At 48.5% G+C, this 25,386-nt stretch overlaps 1 protein-coding gene across 4 annotated transcripts in view; it reads left to right on the top strand.

The window, feature by feature from the left end:
• The window catches only part of ZNF618 (zinc finger protein 618), a 118,202-nt gene that overhangs the window by 39,221 nt on the left and 53,595 nt on the right, over nt 1–25,386 (top strand). For 3 of the 4 annotated variants that reach the window (XM_026049519.1, XM_026049517.1, XM_026049518.1), the window contains exons 1-2: nt 16,690–16,903; nt 23,014–23,091. In XM_026049519.1, the coding sequence (XP_025905304.1) occupies nt 16,735–16,903; nt 23,014–23,091 (247 nt within the window). In that variant the 5' untranslated portion in view covers nt 16,690–16,734. Of the gene's footprint in view, nt 1–1,963; nt 2,008–16,646; nt 16,904–23,013; nt 23,092–25,386 lie in introns of those variants that run through there. The other variant, XM_026049520.1, reaches the window with a different exon arrangement.

Raw genomic sequence — 25,386 nt, forward strand, 5'->3', positions numbered from 1 at the left:
ACACAGATCTAATCTTCTAGAAAAAGCCCCGAAGGTTTGAGCAATCTACCAGTTGCAGGAACCCATAAAGCTTTTTTTTTTTTTCTTTTTTTTTTCCTTTTTCCATTGTGTAAGCATGACAAATCATTAATTTTTGATTGATTGCTTTGAATTATGGGTGCTCTGACATCCTTTCTGTAGCTGAACAGCTGTATAACAAATGAACATATCAGTGCTCACAAAAGATTGGAGATCTAACAGAAGCAATTACATTGTCAGCTCCTCCCTTCTGGCTTTTCCCAGGCAATGGAGGGAGGAAATTTTTTAACAGAAATTCCTCAAGTGGCTAACAATAATAATAATAAAAAAGAAACTCGTTGTAATTGAATTAGATTTTTATCTCTTCATTGCGAGTACATTTCTTAAACTGGAAGCCGAGGTACGTTGCTGCTTTGTGCGCCTCGGAGAATGTCTTTCAGCAAAATTTCACATTAGGAATTAAAACCAAATTGTAATTTTCAGCTGCTATTCCTTTAAGATTTCAGAATTGCACCAGTGCACTAAATGTGACCTCCATAACTTTTAAATTAAGAATTTATGCTGGCTTGAAATTTATGAAATATTTCAGCATGAAAGAAAGCCTTTTTCCCTCAGGAAAATTGAGCAATAAATCACAGCACTCTCGATTTACTGCCCTACAGCCAGCCAAAGATAGGATTTTTTTTTTTCCTTCCCCCCTTCCTTCTGAAAAAAAAAATGTAATCATATAAGACAGCTTAGCTGCTATCCTCCCACTCTCTAGAATTTTTAATTTCAGCTGTTTCTGCTTGGATTTATTTCCAATATTCCTGCTCGGCTTTTCAATTTCCTCAGTTATTAAATTTTAATTCAGTGCATTAGCATTTAAATTAAAAAAGGGTTTATTTTATCGAAATCGTTGGCTAGCCCCCATCCTGCTGCACATGAATTGCCTGTTTCTGCCATTTGCACAAAATGTGAAATGCAGCTAATATCTTTTAACTTATATTTGCACAAATTCAGAAATAAAATTTCTGGGTTTGGAATAACATTGTCTTTCCAAGGAAGGCTCTAATCAGAGAACGGGGAGAAAGACGCAGAGCCTGGCGAGCTGAAGAGGCAGCAGCCGGAGACGCTCCCCAATAATCCGGTTTGGGCGGCAGGCGGGCGCTGAATTAGGCAGTTCATGACTAACCAGGGAGCTCTGCTCTGCTTGGCCCCTCTCGTTAGGCAGCAGCACAGGTAGGTTTAGACAGCAAACCCCAAGCAAGCCACTTACTGGGCCCAGTGTCCAACCAACTGGTGTCTAGGAAGAGTTTGCCCAGGAGAGCTGGGACTTGGATGAGTCCGGCTTTGGGATGGAGAGGGATTATTCCAGGTTTAATTTGGCCTTTTAGGTGCAGTCGCGGTCGGGTTGCGTAGCCCGCGGGCCGGGCGCGTCGCTGGGCCCTGCGCGAGCTGCTCTCCCGGGGTCCGTGTCCCGCCTGGCCACTGCAGCCCCTCCGAGCACACAGCAGCCACGGCGCCTTTTAGCCCTAAGTCTATCGGATTTTTTGTGTCTTTGCCTTATTTTCCCTCCACAGAAGGATGTTTTCCTGTTTTAGACCTCGAAAGGCTCCAGCGTAGCACAATAAAATGATTGCACAAGAGGTTTCCTAGCAGTTGCCACCAGCATGGTGTGTTGTCATGCACATGTGCACTGGGGAATAAGCTTTGACTTCCCAGAAGGTTGCCTCGCTTGTGGACCTGTGTCTTAAATTATACCTCAGTCTACTCAAAACTTAATGCGTGTACTTGGGTTTAAGTGCATGACACGTCCTGCCAAAATTGAGAATTGAGCATGTGTGTAATTGAGAATGGAAAAACCCAAGGTATTTTTGGTGCAGAGTGCGAGCAGGAAGAGTTGGAGTGCAATCTTGCCTTTCTTATCCTAAACAGCCTTTTTTAATATCTTTTTGTCCCCTAGGCTGACGAGAGCAACAGCACTGGAAGGAGGAGCTCCTCAAGCAGGTACGTGGATGGTTTCTCTTTTCCCGTGGGATGTTCTGGGCAGGCCTGGCTCTGGAGCAGGAGATGGGATGGTGGAAACGAGGCCATCCAGGGAGGGCGAGACGAGGACTTTAGGGTGCAGGAACCCTCCACCCATTTGTGGATGGTGCTAAATGCCTGGGCTGATGACAGAGAACTGCGGCCATCGGGACTGCGAGGAGCTGCGTGGTTGTGGGCAGCGCAGGGTGGTCTGCCCGGGTGTCCCTGGCGCCTGCCCACATCTGAGGGGGACGCAAGGCTTGCAGGATGTGCCTCTGGTGGAGACCTTCAGTGGTGGCTGGGGAAGGCCGCCCTGTTCCTGTGCACGGACAGGGAGGGGAGGGCTGTGCCCGTGGCCCCAGCGCCCTCGTGCCTCGGGGGCCTTGAAGAGCAGCGTTGCTGTGGGAGAGAGGGCGGCAGCCGAGCGACTCGGCCTGGCAGCGTCCGATCCATCTGGGACCGCAGGCACATGAGGCCTCTGTTACTGCGGAGCCATGCCTGACGTGGTAAGCTCATCTCTCAGTATGGGTGGGTGGTCAGGTAGCAGTCAGCGATGCCGGGCAGCCAGTGTGGTCAACGCTGTTAGTGTCTGGGAGCGTGAGGCCTGCGAAGGGCAGCAGGTGACCCCAGGGCGAGAAGGCATCTGTGAGAGTTGGAGGAAAAGGATAGGAAATGCGGGCAGGGAACATTGAAGGTGGACAAGGGACACAGTTCCTTAGAGTTGGGACCATGAAGCACCGAGGCACCACTTAGGAATTACGTTGGAATGAGTGGGGAATATAAACTGTACAAAGTTTGGCCACATGGAAGGAGTCCAACATGAGTTGGCCGCCATGGAAGGAGTCCACGTGGTCTGGTGGGCTCCCCTCCACCTGGGGGACGGTTCCGTTGGGTTTGCACATGTCCTCATTACTAGAAGGTCATGGCTGCTTCTGGTGCTGGTGGCAGGCGGGCACTGAAGCCAGAGCTCCACGTCCGTGTGAGGAAGGGCGGATGGGGCTGGAGGGTCAGAAACGCTGCGCTCGCTGCACTGCTCTGCTCTGCTCTGAGGTGGTGGTGGCAGCAAGGCCTCCTCCTGTGCAGAACGAGCCGTGTCTGTGCACGCAGATGGGCACTGGCCTTGGTGCTGCTCTCATCTGGCCTTGGGGGTGGCCCAGAGCTCTGCGGTCCAGCAGGTCCCCTTTGAGACGTGGGGCTTTTATCTGGCTACCCAAAGGCCCTTGAAGTTAGGCAGCTGGAATCCCCGCTCTCCTCCCGTGCTGCCTTCCTCTCCTAAAGCTTGACCTGTGTTTCATGCCCTCCCCTTTGCTCTAGCCAGCAATAATGTGTCTACAGATAGTGTTCCAGAACACCTTCTTGTTGCCGACAGGGCTTAAAAGCGCTGCTGAAGCAGCATCTGTCAGGTGGAGTGCTTCCTTCCACGTGGAAACCGTCTCTGTTCTTCTGATCTTGGAAATCCTTCACGCGAGGTCCTCCTTCCACCTCCCGTTGTTAAACGTGCACCTTGTGTCCCTGCTGTGACAGCCACTTACCCTTCCATCACTCCTCGCAGTGCCCTTTCTCAACATCTTAGGCGTGTAAGAAAAAAGGATTATTGAATTAAAACGCTGGTTTTTGTTTGTCAGGAGCTCTCTAGTAATGCCAAATATTGCCTGGCTGTGAAGGACTCCTGGTTGTCCACTGGAGTAGGGCCCGGGTGAGGGCAAGGGCAGCTCCCTGCTGCGGGGAACCACGCCAGCACTGCGCGTCTTGTGCAGAGGAGCCTGCTCTCTGATGGCCCTGTTAAGATGAGCAAAGGCCAACGTCTCCAAAAGTAGGCACCAAATTTACACCCTTAACAAGAGATGTAGCTGCCGGAGTGCCAGAACTTGCTGTTCTTTAAATATATTGAGAATAAGTGCTAAGGCTGGTCATTAAAAAAGTGGAAATGAAATCCAATTCATAATTTACCTGACTGACTTGAAGATGGGTGAAAAAGAAGAGTAGCGCAAGCTATTTCAAAAATAAAGTGGAAATAAAATCTAATATTTTCAGAAAGCAGTATTGGTGTCCCCAGGTTGGAAATTGGGTTTGATAAAATCTCCTCTGAGGCTTCAGTGGCTGAGATGCAAGATTTTGTTTTTCAGTGTTGCTGCTTGAAACTACCTCATTCATGGCAAGCTATAGTGTAAGCACACTTCATTATTAATTTATATCAGTGAAAAGTTTAAGCAAAGTAAGGTGGTTGAGTAACAACATTCTGCATTTTTTAAACTCTGATATGTTTGATTTTAATATTGTAACCGTAGAATTATGTTGCTCCTATTTTTATTTACTGTATTGGTTTTCTTGTTGCAAGCAAATATTTAAAGCTCTGAAGGCCCAAGATTTTAGAGTTTTTACCGCTTTCATGGCTCTAATTTGACGTGTCTGTTGCCTTTGTAATAAGAGGGTTCAATGTGCGACATAACAGCACAGAAAAAAACCTTTCTTTTAAAGGAGCTAGAAAGGTCATGGCTGTTTACCTTAAGAAGAAGAGAACTAAGACAAAAGCTGGGCATGTTACTGCATGGCCTACAAAAGCTAGACCAGAGAACTTCTTTTGCAAGAGAAGGAAAAGTCGACAAAATTAATAGGTAACAAATTGAACAATAAGAAGCAGTATATTTTTTTCCTACATGATGAGCACTCAGCTCTTGGGCCATGTCTCTAAGTGATGGAGACCAGTGCTTGGGTGGGCTTGAGAAGGCCTAAGGCACCCTGGGCTGTAGGTGACATGGTTCTTTGGGTAGGAGAATTTCCCGGGCACCAGTTATGCTGGATGTACGTATGTGTATACGCAGTATGCTCCAGTGGCCTGCCAGGGCCTTTCCTGAGGCACCTTCTGGAATGGGCCAGATTGGATCCATTCACTGGCATGAGCCTGGCGGACACTTCTGAAGGTCTTTCCTTGAGAGTCCAGGGTGGTGTGGGGACAGCTCTCAGGAAAGCAGACCTCGAGGGAATCGCGGGGGATCTCTGCAATGCTGTTGTAAAACTAACTACTTGCCGCTAATTAATGTCAGCATTCAGAGGGTGGGCTCCGGATCTTTACAAGAAATAATTGAAAAACCAAATGTGCAATTATGTCTGACAAGCAGTGTGTGCTTTTCTTGGTCATGAGAGCCTTGTGTAGCCATGTGCTAGGCACAGTGTTATGTAATTATTATTGTTTATATGGTTGGTGTCAGAGGAAGGAAGAGTTTTAGTTTGAAGTCCTCCATTGGCTATTTATTTTAAAGTCATTAGATTTGTTTTCAGACTTAACTACACTTAATGTGCGAGACTCCTGCTGAATAAATGAGCCCCTGATACGGGAGCTGCATCTGCTTGCGGGAGGGAACGGAGCCAGCTGGAAGCGGCGGCCCCGTCTGCGCCGTGGCTGCCACGCCGGGGAAGCCGCCCGCGGATGTGGCTGTGCGGGACGCGGCTCTGCCCCGAAGGGAGGCGGGCTGCAGCCCGGCGAGGCTGCAGGGAGAGGCTGCAGAGAGAGGCTGCGCGGGGCGAGCGGGAGGAAGGCTCCAGCGCTCCTGCCGGGCGCTCCGCTCGGCTCCTGCCGCCGGGCCAGGCCGCGCCGCCTTGGTGGCCAGGCAGTTTCCATCGCTCCCGTGGAGAATACGGCCTTGCCGCTGGAGCAGGAGGTGCCAGCGGTGGTTGCACGCGCTGCTTTGGCTTTCTCCTCCCCAGTTACCCCGTAGCCTCCGTTCTGCTTCCTTCCCGTGCTACCACATGGCTTGTTCTGCCCTTTGCAGACACCTCCACTCCCTTAGCCCAGCGGATCTCTCCTCTGTAGTGGTAGCAGCTCCACTCTTTCTCTTCGATCCAAGCTCCGTGGGGCCTCCAGCATTGAGGGAGTCCCATCTCTGAGCGTGCAGCGGCTCGCGCTTGGGGAGTCCATGGAAATAGTGCTGCTGTGATCCTTGGGCATGGCCGCACATCCCAGGGGAGGCGGGTGTATGGGGACAGTGCAGGTGGAGGGGGCACGCGTGGGATTTTCAGTCACAGAGCATGAAAAGCTTGAGAGTCATCTTGCATCAAAATAAATATATATTTATAATTAGGCAATTAATACATAATAAAACTTGGTCCTCTCTAAAGGAAAAATCTCACTATCTCAAAAAAATAGGACAAAAAAACCACAAAACCTCTCTCAAATCCCCAGTAGCTGATTTAAGAGAAGTGGGCAGCTGAGTTGTGTTTTTACCAGTAGAAAAGCTGTAGGGAAGACAGGCAGGTTGCCTTGAAACCTGCACGCCAGACAGGATGCCATAAATACACAGTTAAGAGAAAAGATGATAGCTCCTAGTCACATCCTGGCTCCTATGGGACTCGCGTGTTTTCTGAGTCGTCCACACCAACTTGCCCAATGTTCATAGCTTTGGAAGTCGATACGGAGGAGAAATGTGCCCTTCTGGAGCCATAAAACGCTGACACGCACTAGCACTGAGGTCTTAAGTAAAGCTGAGGTTCCAGGAGATCATTTTTCCATAGGTCACCTGCTCTCCTGGCCAGCTTGGGGTTGTTCCGATAAGAGCACATCCTCGCATGCGTTGTTTGCTTAGTGCATGTGTACCTGCAGCAGCCGGACACGCGCCGCTCATTTGTGTCGTTGCGAAGTGTCATCCCGCTCGCAGGCTCCTCTCTCCTCTTTGGTCTGTCTTCTGCTTTTGCTTTGCTCATCCCGTTTGTCCTGCGACGGGTTCTGCTGCATTGTCACCAGCGGGGGCTTCTCATGCTCCTCCCGGAGGACCCACGGGTATCTGTAGGCAGTCGCCACCCCCTGCATCATCTCTTAGTCAAGCAACATAGGATTCTTTCACTGATATAAATAACCCGTTAATCTATTCTCTTTGTTTTTTCCTTGAATTTCTTTGTCTCTGTTGACATTTCCGTGCTTGAAAATTTAAAGATGCTGGCAGCTATTTTAATATCATCTTAAATTTAGGTTTTAACCTGCATTGTTCGTATGTTGCATTTTTTATCTGACTGGAGTCTTTTGCTTTTGGCAGAAACTCAGTATTTATTCTTTATTGGATAAGGCATTTTTTTCTTTAAATTTGGTTAGACTTTTCAAACCATTCTCAGGATTTTCCTAATAAGGGCTCACGGGAATTTGTTTTGCTAATACTTCAGGAATGTTTTTGTGGCTCTTGACTATTGTACTGGTTTCTACTTCAATATTTCTTTTCTAAGTGAGAATCAGCCTCGTTTGGTCCAGCAGTTTACCTGTTCTAAAGAATTTTTCACTATTGAGGCTCTCTCAAGGAATGAACACACAACTAAATTCCAGTTGCTCTCAGTGAAGCAGTATTTCTTGTGAGGAACGATTGTGTGTTTTAGTAGATGGAGATAGTTGGAAAAATTGAGTATGCTGCTCCTTTTCTCCTCCCCCTTGATTTTACTGTGTTTCGTTAATGGTATTGCCTCTTCCAAAACCATCTTCTCTCAGTTATATCTTGAGACTGTTGCTGCTCCAACAACCCTGCTAATACAGCAGGCCATGAACCCTCTCTGCAGATGGTCCTACTGCAGTTGAGGATTCCTCTTCTGTTGTATGGGAGGGTTCCTCCCAGCTGCTGGCTCTCGTTGTCTCTAGTCGGCTAAATTATGATGTGAGTTGACATTAGGACTAGTGTGCAAAGGTCAGAGCATGGTGGTATTAGCAAGGGATGTAGCACTCTTGGGCATCTCCGCTCAGGTTTGTGCAGTGGCCTCAACTTCACTTGGTTTTGTTTGTTTTTCCCCCCATGTGATTTTGCTGGTAGATGATCCAGAGTCCTCAGGTTGGTGGTGATGTTCACACTGCATCTGTGTATCCTCAAGTGTCGCATTGACTTTGGGTTCTGAAAACTGCTCTTTCCCTTCTTAAAGGCTGACTGCCCTCAGAAGCAGATAGCGATCCCACTTGAGGCCTCCCTCCTCTAAAAGACTCTCAAGTCCTTCTTATTTCATAATAACATTGATATTTATTGAGCTTTCTTCCAGGGAAACCTAAACAGCAGGTACTGTGCCTGCATACGGGTGTTTTGTGGAGTTCTGATCTCAGTTTGTGAGGTCAGTTAGTGTGATCTCCTCAAATCTAATTGTTCTGCTTGGAGCGGGGACCTCACAGCCCTCAGGAGCTGCGTGTGCGCCCTGGTTAACTTCAGTTTATTTCAATTACTTTTTTAGTGATTAGTTTGTTCAGAAAGTCATGTAGAGCAAAGGATGGGTACACTTGGTAAAAAAACCAACCCACCAGTGATACAGCCTTGGACCACGAACAAAACAAGTACAGAGATCTCAAGAAATGCTTGAACTAGCAGCAACAGAAGCATGAAGTTCACATGGGCACATGTACACGCAGGACCCTCTGAAATGCTTGCCATCTCTTTTAATTAGCAGGTTTTTAGTCCTCTACCCCAAGTAGAGGAAAAAGACCAAGTGATCTGAGTTCCTATGGCCTAAAATATCTTAAGAAAATTCTTTTTTTCTTTCTATAGTGTTTACTTTTGGAGGTTCCTTTTTGGAGGTTGTGCAATGGTGTCTTTGAAAGTGGTGGTTACGGAAAGAACCAAATGTCCTTGTGGAGCACAAGTGACCATGAACTCTCTATACCATTGTGTACACCAGAAGACAACTTGGAGCTTAGACATGTGCACTCAATGTGCTGCCATGTGTGTTTTTAAGAATGCTACTGGGATGGTTTATCCTGCTCTGTCTCTTCACGGTGAAGAAGTTCTTCCTCACATGGAGATGGAACTTCCTGTGTTTCAGTTTGTACCCATCGCCCCTTGTCCTATCACTGGCCACTGCTGAGAAGAGTTTGGCCCCGTTCTCCCTACATCCCCCCACAGGTACTTAAACTTATTGATCAGATCCCCGCTCAGTCTTTTCTTCTCCAGACTAAACAGACCCAGCTTGCTCAGTCTTTCCCCATAAGATAGATGCTCCAGCCCCTTCATCATCTTGGTCGCTCTCCGCTGGCCTCCCTCTAGAAGCTCCACGTCCCTCTTGTCCTGGGGAGCCCAGAGCTGCCCCCAGTGCTCCAGGTTTGGCCTCCCCAGAGCTGAGCAGAGGGGCAGGATCAGGATCCCCTCCCTTGACCTGCTGGCACTGTCCTCCCGATGCAGCCAGGAGCCCATTGGCCTCCTTGGCCACGAGGGCTCTGCTGCCTCATGGTTAACTTGGTGTCAACCAGGACTCCCGGGTCCCTCTCTGTGGAGCTGCCCTCCTCTCTGCGGAGCTGATCTGTGCTGGTGCTTGGGGTTATTCCTGGCCAGGTGCAGGACCCTGCACTTGTCCTTGTTGAATCTCATGAGGTTCCTCTTTGTCCAGCTCTCCATCCTGTCCAGGTGCCTCTGAATGGTAGGACAGCCTTCTGGAGGGTCGGCCACTCCACCCAGCTTGGTGTCATCTGCAAACTTGCTCAGGGTGCACTCTGTGTCCTCATCCAAGTCATTGATGAACAGGTTGAACAGCCCTGGGCCCAGTACTGACCCTGGGGTCACCACTGGCCACAGACCTCCAACTGGACTTGGTACCATTTATCCCCACCCTCTGAGCTCTGCCATCCAGCCAGTTCTCAATCCAGCTCACTGTGCACTCGTCCAATCCGCACTTCCAGAGCTTTAAGGTCAAAAGAACCTCCCTGAAAGATCCACTGGCTCAAACCATAGTTGCGGGTATGATACAGGATACTACGAGGCTTTGAAGGCTGTGATAGGAGATTGGGTTGCATGACTAGATGGGTAGATGAGTCTCTTTGGCTTTGAAGTCTGTAAGGGAATGTCTGAAAGCAGAAACCAGATGCACGGAAACTAGAAACAAAGTGCTCATCTCTAGAACTGGAAAAAAATGACTCTTGTCATTTCTCCATTTTAGCCCTTAACTTGGAAATCTTTTTCCTATTAATGTTTGAGAAAGATATGTCCCTGAAGGAGGACACAAGGCAGTCACTCTGCTCCCTTCCCAGCTCCACCTCCCTCCTCTCAGCTGTGAGTCATGGTACCCAGGCAGCTGGGCAGTCCTGGGAGCAAACGGCGGGGAGCAGGAAGGCCACCACAAATAGTTTATCAAACAAGTAAGTTCTGTGTTTACATCTTTCAGCCTCTGCTTTCGTCATCTCCTTGTAAAATGAAAGTTCATTTATTTCTGTCCTCTCTACTTCCCTTAGTTGCAGTCATGGTAGGAACTGTTGTGGCTCTTCCAAAACCACAACAGACATCACTAAATTGAGCCCAATTGCAGCCCCATTTTGCTTTGGCAAGTCCTTTGCTTTGGTGTGTGACCAGCTAAATGCCCAATGTCAGGAAGGCATGTTCCATTTCATACTTCGGAGGTTATCTGAGTGGGTTGCACAAAACAAGGTCCTCAAGTGTCCACTATAGGATCCTCGTTACCAGACCTTTATGAACCTCCTTGCTCTAGCAGTCCATAAGAGCATACCAAGGACTGTGCTTGGCCCACGTAAGCTTTTGTTTGACCAGTTGAAATGGGCACATATTGCCCTCTGCCAAGGAGTGACTGGGCAGCACCACCATTGCTGCATCAGAGCATTCGTGATGGGTCTTTGGTTCTTCCAGCTTGAGCGGTATCCAGAAAAAAATCAAGATGCTCCAAGTATGCTGCTGAGGAGAGAAGAGCCTTGACTAGGTGTTGATGAAAGGCAATGCGTCCTCCTTCCTTTTCCTCCTTTCCTGAGGAGAGATGCACTGGAGCTGACGCGGAAGGCGGTTTCTCAAGTGATCACGCTTTGCCCCTCCCCAGAAGCTCAGCAGGATGTGTGCTATAAAAATAGCCTCATTAGAAGCCATCTGAGTACATATGCAATCACAGATCACTCAAAGGGAGCACAGAGCACGCATGTTTCTGTTGCTGTCTTCAGAGAATTACATGACAAATTATTCCTAGCTGGAAGAAATGTCCTTTTATAATTGTTTTTTTTTTCTCTCTCATTCTTTCACGAGGGAGGAGTGTGTGTTTTTTAAGTAGCTTTTAGTCACTTTCATTATTTATGAGAACGCTACTCCAGATCAGAAAAAAGCAAACTGCAAATGCTAGTTTCTTCTGGCTGTAGCACTGACGGGTCCCATTTGCTGTCAGTCATTGCTGGTTCCGCTTATCACGGGCAGGAGGAAGTCTTGTATAAAGATAAAAATGGCACCGTATTGCAGCCCCCTTCGCCTCGTGCCTTCTCCTACAGGACACCAGCTGGAAAGGGTCCTTCAGCTTCACTGGTAGAGTGTGACCACGCAGACAGACTGCTTGTGTTATCTATTTTCTTTCTGTCCTTCCGTCTGGGAAAGGTCCTTACATTGCCTTGGGAGGCAGCGCCTGGGTTATTTAGCCCTGTAGAACTGAGTGTTTTCCTTGTATAGTCTTTGATCCAGGCGTTTTTGTGTCACTGAGCTATGCTAAAGCCTCAGGCCTTCGTGAACCCGCCGGCAGAAACCGGGTGTCCTGTGAATGGGAACTGTCCCAAGCTGACGAGGAACATGTACATATACGCCCATACCTGTCCGACTCTCCATGATGAGCCTTCATCAAGGCCTCTTTAAATCTTTTCTGCCTTCCTGTTCTTGTATTTGAGATGAAAGTGGCTGTAACGTCATCGGAAGATGAAAGTCTGATGATCAAAGCAGGCAGCAATGTTGAAACGAGCAGCGTGAGATGATAAAGCTGGTGATAGAGTAATTGGCTATGTGGCCTACTTAAGAGAAGCGAGATATATATATATGTACAGGAGTAGTGGAATGTTTGTTTACCTTTTTAATGTTTAAAATCCATAGGGTCTGTTTTGGAAGGCAAAACAGTAGCTCCCCAGTAAGAACAGAGTGATGGTGTGAGTGGTGCTGAGCCCCAAGGCTCCTGCCTCCTCAGCAAAGACCCCCTCCTGGGTCTCTAAGCTGCACAGCTCAATAAAGAAAAGCCATTGAACAGTAAAGGAGATGACATTCCCATAGAAAAGTCCAAGGACATGGAGGAAAAATTAGATCCATCCTGTGGAAGGGGCTAAGGTCCAACCTAGATGTGCTTATGCACTGTTAACCTCTGATCTGTTCTCTCTTAGAAGTTTTTATCATATACAAACAGTATTTTGTTCCAAGAATATCCTCCCTGGGGACCTCATGCCAGGGATATCAGATGCAGTTGGACTCGCACAGGGAATGGCAACCGATCCCCAGAGGGCCACATTGGATCGCTGTGAAATTGTGTCGTTTCACCCACGAGAGGTGGTGGCGTGAGGCGGGGGGCTCCATTCCAAGCATCGAGAGTCGTCGGGTGCAGTTACCAGGAGCAGGGGCGGCCTCGGGGTGGCTTCTCCCTTAGTTTCATGCAGGGCTGTCTCCAGCAAGTGGCAGTTCTCCCCACATCGCTGCCTGGCCTGGTCCCAGAGGTATCTCCATGTAGGATCTCAGAAGATGGAGCTGGTCTCGGGTGGCCCAGGGCGAGCTCAGCTGGGCAGCGGGCCGGGCGCTGGCAGCCTGGGCACAGGTCTTGCGACACGGTCACCTCCCTGTTTGTGCTTCCCGGACCAAGTACCCCTTAGTGACCTAGCCAAAGGGCTGCATGCTGCACGGGCTGCTTCTCGGTCTGCCTCCCACCCATACGCAGAATGATTTTTCCTTGGGGTCTGTAGAATTCATTGCTGTTCTTACTCACGCCTTTTGGGGGGCACCTTTGCAGCGCACTGTGGGCGCTTGTGCACCAGCTCTGGTCACGGGGCAAGCAGGGGAGAATGGCAAGACCGGCTCTGAACACAGCAGCGCTGGCGCCCAAGCACGTGGCGTCTTTTGTCGCTGCGGAGCTAATGGGACTGCTGGAGGAGGAGCATGTTCTGGACCTGCCCCTGCCTCCTCCTCGTCTTTAAATGGAGAGCCTTTGAGTTCTGAGGCAACGGAGGAGCCCAAGTTCAGCACAGTACAGAGCAGTGCCGTACTGCGGGTTTACAAGGCTGCAACAGCCAAAGGGATGGCAAAGAAATTCCGCTTTATTGGGTCACCACTCCTGGGCCAGCACGGTGTGTCCCTGATGGCTCGAGGCTGCCGCTGGGCCCGCAGGGAACGCGCTGTCCTCAGGAGCGGGTCTGCTGTGCAGGGACGGCCCCGCGCACGTCGCCGCCGGCGCCCTGGCGCTGCTCGGGAGGCCGGGGCCTTTGCACCATCCCCACGTGCGGCCCTCAGAATAGCAAACCAGGCAGTACAGTTGCCTTGCTCCTGCTTTTCTTCGTTGCTCATTGACTCTGAGGTTCCTTGTGACAGAAGCCATGGCAGCTATTCAGCTTCCCAACCTTTTTCTCGGTGTCATCTCTTCTATTCAACACTTGGTTTTCTCATGGATGCTTTTTTGCCTGTTGTTGCTGGTTTGGCCCTTGGTGTGAGAGACAGAGGCCTACTTCTCCCAGAACTGGAGCCCCCCCACTCCTCCCCTCATGTTAAGGTTTCCTGTGTCAGTAATTTCCTTTTCTTTCCTGTTTTGCTGAAGGATATTGGCATTGTTTCCCCAGCGAAACCAACAGGCTTCAGATTCTGCTCTCTCGCGAGGGGCTTTTGTTGGGCCCTGCTCCCTCCCTGCTCTCCCGCCTCCAAACCCAGGACGCTGGCTGGGTCCTAGTCTTGCTCTGCTGGCAGAGGTGCTCCTCATGGCAGTGGCTCTGGGCTCCTCTGTGCTTTCAAAGAACTCAGTTGCCTGGGCAGCCGGACTCTGGGAGGGTGCGCCGGCCCCAGGGATCGCTGCTCTCTGGCCACCCAGCACCTCCCCGCCGGGAAAGGCACCCACCTGGGTGCTTGGGGAATGATTTGCTCCAATAATGGTGTCCCGTGAAGGAGAGATGGGACCTGCTGACGACACCTTGGATAGGCACAGCCATAGGCCAGGTGGTAACTGGCACGAATGCTGTGTGTTCAGCTGGAGTGAGTTGGAAGTTTTGCTAAAACTGGTCCTTCAGGTCAGAGCGCGTCCCGTGGGGTTTCTGCACGAGCTCTGCAGCATTAGGGACTTGCACCCTTTGGATGCTCGTGAGCCCCTGCCGTGTTCTCCAGCACGTTGGACTCTGCCAGGGCTGCTCGGCTTGTGTGGGCCCAATTCACAGAGCAATTGGGATCACTGACTCTGGTCTCACAATTGGGATTACTGGCTCTGGTCTCCCTGTCACAGCCATTATTCTCTGCCCTGTTCCCCCTTGGGTCACCCATAAATTTCAGCAGCAACGATATTAAATTTAATTCCAAAGCATTAATAAAACTGCCCCAAATCAATCACGTCAGGAGCTCTATGGAAGCACCACTATTCAGCACAGCTGATTGGTATCGTGCCGGGCTGTGACGTGGGGCAGAGCCACGTGCCTTCAGAGGGGCTCGCCTGTTCTTACCAAACTCGTCATCTCCTCAGGAAGCTGCATCCTCAGCCTTCACCGCTAGGTATGGTAGGCTTTAATGCCAGATCCCTTGGTTGCTGCCTTGGTATTAGGTTGCTTTGTCTCGGATGGCAAGAGCAGCTTGCTGTGCCATCATCTGCGCCTTGGTTTATGTGCAAAGCCAGGCTTTTACTGGCTGCTTTGCCCGTTCTGCCCCTCGGTGAGGATAATATGGGGCCCGTCAAGCGCTGGGTCAGTGATTGCTTTGCTTTGCTCTTCCTCCCCTGCGCTCAGCAAGGGAAGGATTCCCCCCTTGCAGCTTTCCCCCTGTCATCAGTGTGCTGCTACGTTTCCCACTTTTGAGGTTTGATTGATTGCCATCGATCCCCCCTGTTCCTGATTGCTGGATATTTTGTGCTTTGCTTCTGCCTTTCCCTTGGCCGCAGAATGGGCTGTGAGGCACGTTGCCGTCCAGTGTGATTGATGGGCCTTTTGGACATCCAATAACATTACCATAAAGAAATTCCAATTTTCAACCATATTTTCTCTGTCTTAATTCATCTTCTGCACTTAGAAAAGCCGGGTGTGACTTGGGGAGCATGGGAGGCAGTGCGTGTGAGGAGGAAGAGAAGGAGTAGGGAGGCAGGTCATGGATAATTCTTTCTGTTAGGGGGCCATTAATTGTACATTTCACTCTGTAATGAGAATGAGAGGATGAAATAATGAGATACGTGGCAGTGGGATGTGAAATAGCAGCGTTTTGGGATAGCAGCCACGCGCCGGTGTGGGAGGCTGTGCAGTGACCACTGCAGGGGGTTGTCCCCCGCGCTCAGGTGTCCCTGCCAGCCCCACGCTCACCTGCACAATGTCCGTGCTTTGGGTTGCAGCGTCTCGACTCGTCTGCTAACCTCACAACCCGTGTTAGAAGCCATTCCGGGAGGTAGTTTTCTAACAATTTATTTGCATTTTATTCTCCCTCTCCATGATATTCCAAGCAATGGCTTCCAAACAGTTCTTTCCCTTTCACTATTTCTTGATTTAATGGTCTAATAGCTCTTGTTAGTAAATCTCATTTCAAGAAAAAAGAATAGCAAAATGTATTTTTGTCTATTACTTTTGCTTGTAATTTTTTTCAAACACCTTCAGCTGTTCCCTATGTTCATGTGACTAAATAACGGCACTTTATAAAGTCTCTTTTCTATGTAGCCTGAGCTGTTGTTACATGTCTCATTCTTCTCATTTCTTTATAGACTGAACCAGCAATTATTTTATTTTTGCATTGCATATGGAAAATTATTAATAGTTGGTCCTAAAAGCAGGTGCCCGTACTGGGTGGAGGGATGGTGCATTTGGAAAAGGAGCTCCGTTGTGATTTGAAACATAATGTTCATCTGTCATATTTAAAATCTCTATCTTTTGCCATGATATCTCTTTTCCTAGCAGACTGAATTTGCTGATATTATCTTGAGAATTCCAGGCTTCCAGTTTCCTTCCTTCTGTTAAAGGCTTTCGAGTAATTGCTTACTTATTTACATTATTTCCCCCAATTAATTTCATAGCATTCTGTTTCCAAAACGAAAGCACCTCCTTTTTGCCTTAATTTGTCTCTAAATTCCCCCAACCCTTACTTTCCTCTCCTCATCACTTCCTGACCACCACACTTGCTCTGTCATCTTTGAGTCTCTGTCCATAACTTAATGGCCCCCCCAAATATCATAAACATTCTGCTCCAAGCTCCTTTTGATCATCCCTGTCTGTTAAATGGGGTCAAGTGAATACCTGAGGGTACGAGTTACGTTGCTTTGAAGGGTTAAGAGAGAGGCTGCAGTGGCAGGTTAACCAATGGAGGGGTGCACAAGGGAAACGATGGCTCAAAATTAGAAATACCAGAACCAGACAGTGCTCCCTCTGCCCGCGGGGGTTAATCTTGGCACAGAATGTGATGTTGGGACTGCTGGAGTAGTGATCCTAGATGTGATGGGAACTGTGCAAAATTCTGTGTTCTTGTTTCACGATTCAGTCCATTTATGACTGTTGCTGTTGTTTATGATGATTAAGGATGTTTTCATTACTAGCAAAAAAAAATTATTACTTTTGTCTAAGTTTTAGTTATTTTCTGTATATGATAGACACACATACCACCTCGCATACTCATTTTCAATAAATTACATTAAGCAAAAAGTACCTTTAATTAGGTTCTAGTGACTAAAAAGTGAGAGCTTGAAAATGAGAATTCATATTTTCTCCTCTTTTTTCCCCCATTCAGGGAGTGCTTGAAGAGGAGCCCGAGGAGCCCAAAGGCAGAGGGCTCTGACTCGGTGACATCTCAGTCCTCACCCAGTGAAGAAGCTGGAATGATGACTGAGGTGAAAGTGAAAACAGAGGTACCAGATGACTATATTGAAGAGGTGATCTGGCAGGACGACACCAAAGATTCCAAGAAGAACATAAAAGATGGGCCGGGAGATGTGCCTGCAGAGATCTGTGTGGTCATAGGTGGGGTCCGCAACCAGCAGACACTGGGTAAGCCGTGTGCTCACGTGCCCCATCCGCTGCTTCCCCGTGGCCGTGGCGTGGGCAGCCTCCGGGAAGCGCGTTCCTGAAAGCTCCTGCATCCTGCTGGAGGGACCTGAGCTCCGTGTCACATGAATCCCTGGATCCTGGCTTGGGGTTACTGCCTCTTTGACTCTTGTTGTCTATTCACACCTGATCTGAAGACTCAACCAAACTTAGGGAAACTGGGGGGCAAAGACACTTAGCTGCTTGTAACCTATTAAAACACTTGTCCACCTGTCAGATACAAAATCTGGAAGGTTTTTGTAGGAAGGTTTGAGAAAAAGTTGAAATATTTTGAGGGAAGTGGATGCTTTCTGTGAATAATTACACTTTGCTTCAAGACTTTTTTTTACAAGTTGCTGCTTGTTTATTAGTTTTTCTCATTACCAGTAACTATAGGAAAAGAGAGTTTTAACTGGTTGTGAGACCATCCGCTTTCCAAAAAAGTCTTTTCTGTCCCTACCCTGCCTGCAGCGGCCATGAGAAGCAGCAGGGTTTCTCTCTCTGGACAAGGAGGCCGTCTCGCACTCCTGCTGCATGTGCCAGGGAAGGCTCTTTCCACAGGATCCTGGAAGAGGCACCGTTCTTGTTGACAGTGACTCCTCCATTGGCTCCGAGATGGAGCAGGTCCCAACAGCAGCTGGAGAACCAAAGGCAGGTGGCGATAAAAAGGTCACTGTTGGATCATGCTTCCTTTAAGGGACTAGGAAGGGAACTAACTTCATCTGCACAGTATTGCCACGGGGTTTCTCTTGGCTTGAGCGGGGAAAGATGGGGAAACCGTTCAGATTGACGTTTGGTTGTTCTCCTAGTTTTATAATGGTCATGATCCACAGTGTTGGAAAGAAACCCTGGAGCGGGTCATTAGGTGAGAGACTGTTCTGGGAGCATCATCGTCCTCCCTGTCCTCCCTTCCCCAGCTAGGACAGCCGCTCAGAAGGACAGTTCTCTTTTCAGGTTGGGAAATAGCTGTTGTTTATGCTGGGTGAAAATGTTTAGGGAAAACTCAAAAATCCATAACTTGTTGCAATTTAATATAGTTTGGGAGGAGATAACTTGTGAGTATTTCCAGAGCCGGTTGAAGCCAGTGTTTGCCACGTTGCAGCCCTTTCTCCATGTGGCTGCTGGTTGTGCAGCAGCAGCTAGTCCACAAAGGACGTCCCTACAGAATGGTAGCTTCTAGATGAGGTTGACTGTATTGTTGCCCGAAGTGGGAAGCAGGCCACAGGCAGCCTTTCTGCGGGGGGTTCTGTGGAAGTGCCCCCTAATGTCCCTACCTGCACAAGGCTCTGGCACTGGCAGCGGTCTGGGGGTGGCCATGCAGCCCGTGGAGGAGGAGAGAAGGGCCAGGAGTTATTTCTGAGTTCACAGTGTTTGTTGGAAGGAGGAAGAGTAAAGTGGGCAACTTCTAGCCCAAAGTGCCTCTTCAAATGAAACGGGTGTCGTGTTTGTTATTTTATGGCCCAACCCTGAGTCTCTCTGAAGGCAACTGGATCCTGGGGGAATTGGCAGTTAGCAGCTGATGCCTTTGTGAAGGGGCCGTTAAGTGTCTCTGTTCATCCAGCCCTGTCATTCTTTTTAGTTGGGGAGGTGGCTGTAAATAACTTTGCTGTTTAGCCACCAAATATGTTCTCTGTGGCCAGACCATAGTGCCCAGATATCAGCACTTTGTGGTTTCTTCAGCTGGCTCCCAGGCAGCGCTTCTGGTCCCCTCTCCCCACAGAAACCACAGGGAGGCCGTATTTCCATAGTTGCCGACATTGTGCAGCTCCCAATAGCAGTGTCCCATGCCGGCCACTTCCCGAGCCATTTCTGCTGCTGCTCCTAAGCAGCCCAAGGTTGCCAGCAGCTAAAGAGTTCCCACCTCCGGAGTGAAGATCTTATGTCACTGGTGTATCTGGGTGTTCTTCCTGAAGCCTTTACAAGGCAGCGGTCCTGTAGCTGTGAGTCTGAAGCGCTTCAGCAGTGAGGAAGGGCAAGGCTTCGGCAGGATTTCATTGCCCTTCGCCAGCGAGGTTGAGATTAGAGGTGTTGAAACGGTTGTTTGACGTGGTGCCCCGCGGTGCGGGCTGCCGTCATGGCCGTGAGGGGGACGCCTCCGTCTCCCTGGGGGTTCGTGCCCAGACGCCATCCTCAGGCATGGGCTGGGGGGCAGCAGCTGCACAGGGGGGCTGGCGGGGCCGGATCCGGGGCCCTGGAGCACTCGTGGATCCCAGGAGAGGCCGCCTGCCCCAGGCACCGCGCCTGGCCCTGCCTGAAGGCCTTTGCGCCGCGTTTCGGAGGCACGATCTGTGCTGATAGTTTTAGCTGTTGCTTTAAGCAAAGTAAGAGATTCCCAGCTTGGTTGCTGTTACTCACATTAACATTTTCATCAAATGAGGCCGGGAATCTGCTGCCTCCTGTTTGGTTATAGGCGCCACTGTCTCCCTGAACTTTGGACTACTGCAGACTCTTGTTTCCAGCCTTTTGAAACAACTCAAATCCCCGAGGGATCAAAGTGGCTGCAGCAAAGTGGCAGCTGGAATTGGTGGAGCCAGTGCCCACGTGCTTGTGGTTTTGAACCATTCCCTTCTCGTCTGCTTTTCCACAGAAGTCTTGCCCGCCCCATGGGGTCTCTCTTGAGCATCTCAAGCAAAGGAAAGGAGGCCAACGAGGTGCTTGGCTGTGGCTTCGGGACTGCTCGGCAGCTGCCTGGAGGCTGACCCTGCAGCTCCTGCATCCCTGGCAATGCAGGGCTCCCTGCCTGTGTTTGCATTCATGTACCTTGGAGCAGGGACATTTGAGTAGTTCCAACACACTGCGACGTGCCAGGGCAAAACAGCGGTGAATTCCACCCTGAAGCTATCTAGAAAGGAAAGGAAAAGCAAAAGGGGATTTTGTCGTGGGTGAGAGAACAGGGGACTTGCCTAATGTGAATCCTCTTGTAACACTGGGAATACCTTCGTGTCAGCATTTGTATTTTGGAGGTCAGGGATAGCTGAGAGTTGAATGGGAGGAATTTTATACATAACTATTTAAACTCTCAATCCTGCCTATGATTTACCGGGGGAAGTGTTTTTGAGAGGATTTTTCAAGTAATGCAGTAAATCAGTAACATCACTAAGAAAAAGTGCAGAGTGAATCCTACTGCTTTGAGACCATCCATCGAGCTGTTACATCCTTGATCCGTGCCATGGGGCTGATGTCTCAGTTACTGAGCTGCTTTGGCACGCTTAATTCACAAGTGCTTTGGATTCTCCCTGGTTAGACTAAATAAAATAGCGCTGCGAAGCCCTGAGACACTTGGTGTGGCCTCCGACATCTTGTTACCAAGCCACAGGTGCACGTCGGTCTTGGATATTTTGAATAGGCTTCAGCCGTTGTCGTCCTCTGGAACTGCTTCTGCTTTAAGGGCTCTTTTCTGATTATTTTCTTGCACAAATCAAATGGAAGAGCAGTGGAGCATGGCTCTCCACTTGGATATACACACAGTTGACATTCAGGGAGCTGCTTTTTTGACCATGCGTTGAGATGCACCCCAGCTCCATGATGGAAGGTTGTGAATCACAGAATCAGAGAATATTCAAGGTTGGAAGGGGAAAGTCTAGCCAGGGTCGAGAGAGCAAGGGCGAGCAGGGGCGCAACGGGAGTGTTGCACAAGCCCCATCTGCAGGGCTCAGCGAAAGCCTGGCCAAACTCAACGCACCAACCACCCAAACCCTTCCCTCTCACCACCTGCGTGACACGTCCTGAGGTGCACCAGGCCGAGGTAAAGCCTGGCTACCGCGCAGACTCCAAAGCAACACAGGCACGTTCATTCTATGGCCTTAATTCGGGGGATGTCTTTTCTTCATTTTCCTTCTGTTTACTGTCAAGTTTTTCAGGCAAGACGTCCCTCCTTTCTCTAATACTGGGATCTGCCTCTCGACCCCTCCATCCCACGGTGTGCTGAGTGACTCTAGCGCTGTAATGCACTGACAGCGTGGCAAACTGGCCTGTCCTCGTGCTTAGTGCTCGGCCGTCGGTGGGTAGGACGGCGGTAGAGGTGCCCGTCTCAAAGGATGTGTCCCAGGTAGACCCGAGACCCGGGTGCCCAGGGACACGCGCACAACGTGCTGCCCGTGGGACAGGATGCTCCTCAGCCCACCCTCGATTCCTGCTCCCTCTTTCCAAGCAGAACCACTTGCCCTGGCGCCCGCGGGGGCTCACGGTCGAGCGGGGCAGTACGGAGCGGCCGCTCCTACAGCTTACGTTGCTCACCAAAAGCTGCACAGCTAACTCGCATGTCACAGTCCGTCTCCCAAGGAGTGTGAGAAAGAAGCATGGAAACCAAAGTGAGACTAGAGCTCCTCGTTGTTTATCTTTTGGCCGAGGTCTCGGTGGTCTCTGTGCGTGCAGAGCTCTTGGGGGACGTGGCAGTTGGTTTTGCTGTTGGTACAGCCGAGCACAAGCTCAGGTTGGGAGGGCCCAAGTGCTTGGAGTATAATCAGTCCTTGAACGTGGAAAATGAGGTCCAGCAGATACTGCTGACCTGCTGATGTCCAGAATTTTGCTTAGAAAAACCTGTATGGAATGACCGTGGACAGTGATTGTCACACATAGATATATTTATGCACATAAAACACAACTAGCTGTGATAATGAAAAGTCAGTGGAGCAAATCAAGACATGGTCAAGCAACTATAAAAGCAGTGTTTTGGAGTATTTTTTGGATATGTGCTGTTGTGTTTAGTGAATTCTACCGTAGTTCATTTTAGCATCAGTGACCAAATTAGTTGCTTAGCTCAGCAGATAATCCCAAGTGATGTTAATGATGGATGGGGAATTCAGCACTACTCTGAGCCAGAGGAAGGTGACTCTCTTGCCAAGCTTTGAGCAATATAACATGGGAAATGGAATGAAAATAAGGAGTCTGTTCCTAAAGCATGGTTGGTTTTGCTTCTGGAGAGACCTCACTCTTGAGTGGCCTGGGTAAGTATTGCTGTAAAAGGATGTTTGGGATTCATTTGGATGTGTGTGTGGATGCTCTCGTTTGGGCTGTGACTTGTCCCCAAGTTTTACTGTTTTGCATGAACAGTAAAAGATTGTTGCAAAGTTGCATACAAAAGTGTTCATGGAAATCAAATGCTACGTTCACAGAAAATAATATTCAGCCCTTCCTTCTCTCACTTTCTCCTCCTGCTCTTACCCTACCAGGAAGCTTTCTTAGGACCACAGCTGCTTCCTCCTGCTGATAGACAGCAGCTAAATGCAGTACATTTTGCATGGATGCAAAACATCGCAAAGGTGTATAAATCGGATGGCAAATTTATAGCCAGGTCACGAGTTTGGAGCAGGGAGGAGAGAAAAAAAACAGAATTCAGAGTAAACTTAGATAACAAATCTGAAGAAATTTCTGCCTGCGCAGTGAGCAGGCTAAACTCATTGCATAATTTCATTGTTGCAAACTCTTCTCCCAGCCTCATTTCTCTGGTTTCATTATAAATGACTGTTTGCAGATGCGTGTTTTCTGGAATTAGATACACAAGTCAAGAGGAGAGACGACTGCGGTCATGTGATTTTACTTACGAAGGTCAAAAGTTCTAGTTGTATCTGCTTGGTTTCCTCTGTGTGGAGATTTACCAAATCTCTGTGGGTTTCTTGAGAAATTTGTACATTGTGCATTTCTTGAGAAATTTTGAAAACTGCTTGCATGAAGATAATGTATTGCCTTCTTTTTTATTTTCAGCTGAAAAGCTTTCCATATCCTAGAAACTTACTGAAAAGTGATTCAAGGTTATTTCTGTTCATAGGAAATATTAGTCATTATTATAAAATTATGAGTCTGGCTATTTTGAGAGTGAGCCTTTCATGTTAAGAAAGTTATAAAGATATACTGTAAATGTAAGCTCAGGGTAATATGCCAAGGAATCTTAAATTAGGCTGAAAAAAGAATTGAGTCTGGGATAGTGATTTCCTGCATTTATCTCCACCAACCTTCCAAAAATTACTTCTCTGCAAACTGCATTCTTTTGTCCCCAGTTTACGGATAAGTATGTGGTGAGGCTGTTTTTCCCTGATCTAATATGGTGATGTGTGCTTTTCTGTCTTGTTTTTCAGGGTCTTATGAGTGTGGAATATGTGGGAAGAAATACAAGTATTACAACTGTTTCCAGACCCATGTGCGAGCGCATAGAGGTATCTCTCTCCTGCTCAAACTTTGGGAATCCCGGGGTAACGCTGAGGCTCAGGAAATATTTGGGGGGCTCGCTCTGCTGCTGCCCTAGCTGCCGGTGGCCCATCCCTAGGACACGGGGGTGCGCGGAGGGGATGCGACGCGCTGAAGCAAACGGTCCAAGCAAAACACGGGGCTGGGCTGCGAGTTCCCGTGTAGCCAGCGGGCTGCTCTTCTTCCTAGAGAGGCATTGAAGGGCCCAGGGTTGTCACTAAATACTCACGGAGACCTGTAACATTGCTAAGGGTTGCTAAGTTGCTCCCTATGCTTCCTTTTGGCAGTGGGCTGCTGCTGTGCTTTCGTGTTTAAAATTAAGATGATCCTTCTAAATCCACCTTCGTAGCCATTCTTTCAGCTGAGGTCACTTTCCGAATGTATTGTTGGGGCGAAATTTCTCATGCTTCGTCAGAAGCAACTTCCATTTGCATTTTCTGTGATACTATCCAATTTTAAGTCAGTTAATTACAAAAAGTTTTTTTTTTTCCGTGGCTGTTTCCTACAAATAGTGTGATTTGAAGAAATAAGAATCTGAAGTAACAGAGTAATAGGGACTTGAAACTAGTTCATGAGCCTTGCAGTGTTTTTATTTTCTTTCACCCTAGTTTGAAGTATGTGTGTCAGATTCGTAGAAGCTTAAACTCCTCATTTGCAAATAGCATTATCAGCACGCACGTTCTTTAATGTAACGATTGATTGGGATGTCTAAAAGAGCCTAAGGGAATCTCCACGTGAGCGCTTTGAAAACCCAGGAGTAAGACGTGGTGAATGCTAATGCCATAATAAGCCTAAACACTGGAACTCTCAGAAGTCAGCAAACGCGCAGCTGAAAAGTGAATTGTGTTCTTAAATTCTCGGTTTGGGGTCAGTCTCGTGGTACATCCTTTAAGGACGGGATTGCGGATTTATCAGGCGCTGTTTAGCAGTGTCGACCTTCTGCTGTGCCCTTACATGCACGCGGAATTGTTTTTTGATGTCTTGTTTTCCTTTCTAAATACCAGTAAAATTCCTAGAAGTCCTTTGAATAAGGGCACTCTTAGCTGCACTCGGCATTTGAAGCAAAAATTTATAAAATAGTAAGCAGCATTGTTTGCTGTCTCACAGAGGCTTCAGTATTGCATCACAGCAATGCAAGAATTTTGCAGAAATTACTGAAATATTTAGATTTGGGACAAAGATTGCTTTTAAATTACCTCTCCCTTTCAAGCCATATGGGATCCCCATTTCAGTTGGAATTTGTAGGAGCTATACTAATACAACTAATCAATTGGTCATCTGCTTGTGCATAATCCAGTTTATTTTTACTTAAAAATTAATTTATTTTTTGATCTTGAAGTCAAACTATGTATAAAACAGTCTAGATGATTTCCTGATCCTTTGACATACATTTAGAATTGATACCATAGTTTTCTTATGAACTCATTGGAGACCTTTTACACCAGAGCCTTTTGAATGTGCAGCTACAGAAGAAGGAAATTTTTTAAATTTTGAATGTGGACGTTTTTGTTAACAGCTTTCAATATAGTTGTGGAGAAGCACAGTTTATATATGTGAAACTAAAAAAATTGCTTTTTACATTGCTATAAATTGATGCGTGTAGTAGTAACATTTAAAGTACCTTCAAATTGCTTTAAGTGAATGAAAATTAAAAGGATATATATATTCATATACACCAGTCAACAAGAAACCAAACTGGAAACTTGCTGCAGCACCATAAATGTGATGCTCCCAGAAGCAGAGTGAGATACCAGGGATCAGAAGTGTACTACCTGCCTGCTGTCCAATGTGTATGTAATAGTTTTAAGACTTGTATAAAGGAAAACTGTTTATTTTATTATCTAATGAGAATTATATATTGGCCTGTATCAATGACTGCAATCAGCATTTAATTTGTCTTCTAATGTTTTCGTGGCAGCCTGTATCTGAGGGTTTGTGTAGCCGAAGCTCCTGCCGTCGGAGCACCGCGCCGCGCGTCAGAGCAGCTCTGGTCGCGGGTGCCCAAGGGAGGCGGCTCCGGGGGGATGTTTTGTCCCCGGCATCCCGGGGGGATGTTTTGTCCCCAGAGCCCGTCCCGCGGGTGGCAGCTCTGCGGGGCATGCGGGGCCGTGAAGGCCCCGTCCCGTGGCGAGCCCCTGAAGGCCCCGTCCCGTCGCGAGCCCGCCAGCACCTGGCACCCTCGGCCCTCGCCCACGTCCCTGGGGCTGCCCGCGAGGGAGCCCTGGCAGCCACGCGGCACGGGCTGGTTTCTCACTTTGCCTGCT

The sequence above is a fragment of the Nothoprocta perdicaria genome, unplaced genomic scaffold (genome assembly GCF_003342845.1).
Source record: "Nothoprocta perdicaria isolate Ctin4 unplaced genomic scaffold, notPer1 scaffold_6, whole genome shotgun sequence".
Lineage (NCBI taxonomy): Eukaryota > Metazoa > Chordata > Aves > Tinamiformes > Tinamidae > Nothoprocta > Nothoprocta perdicaria.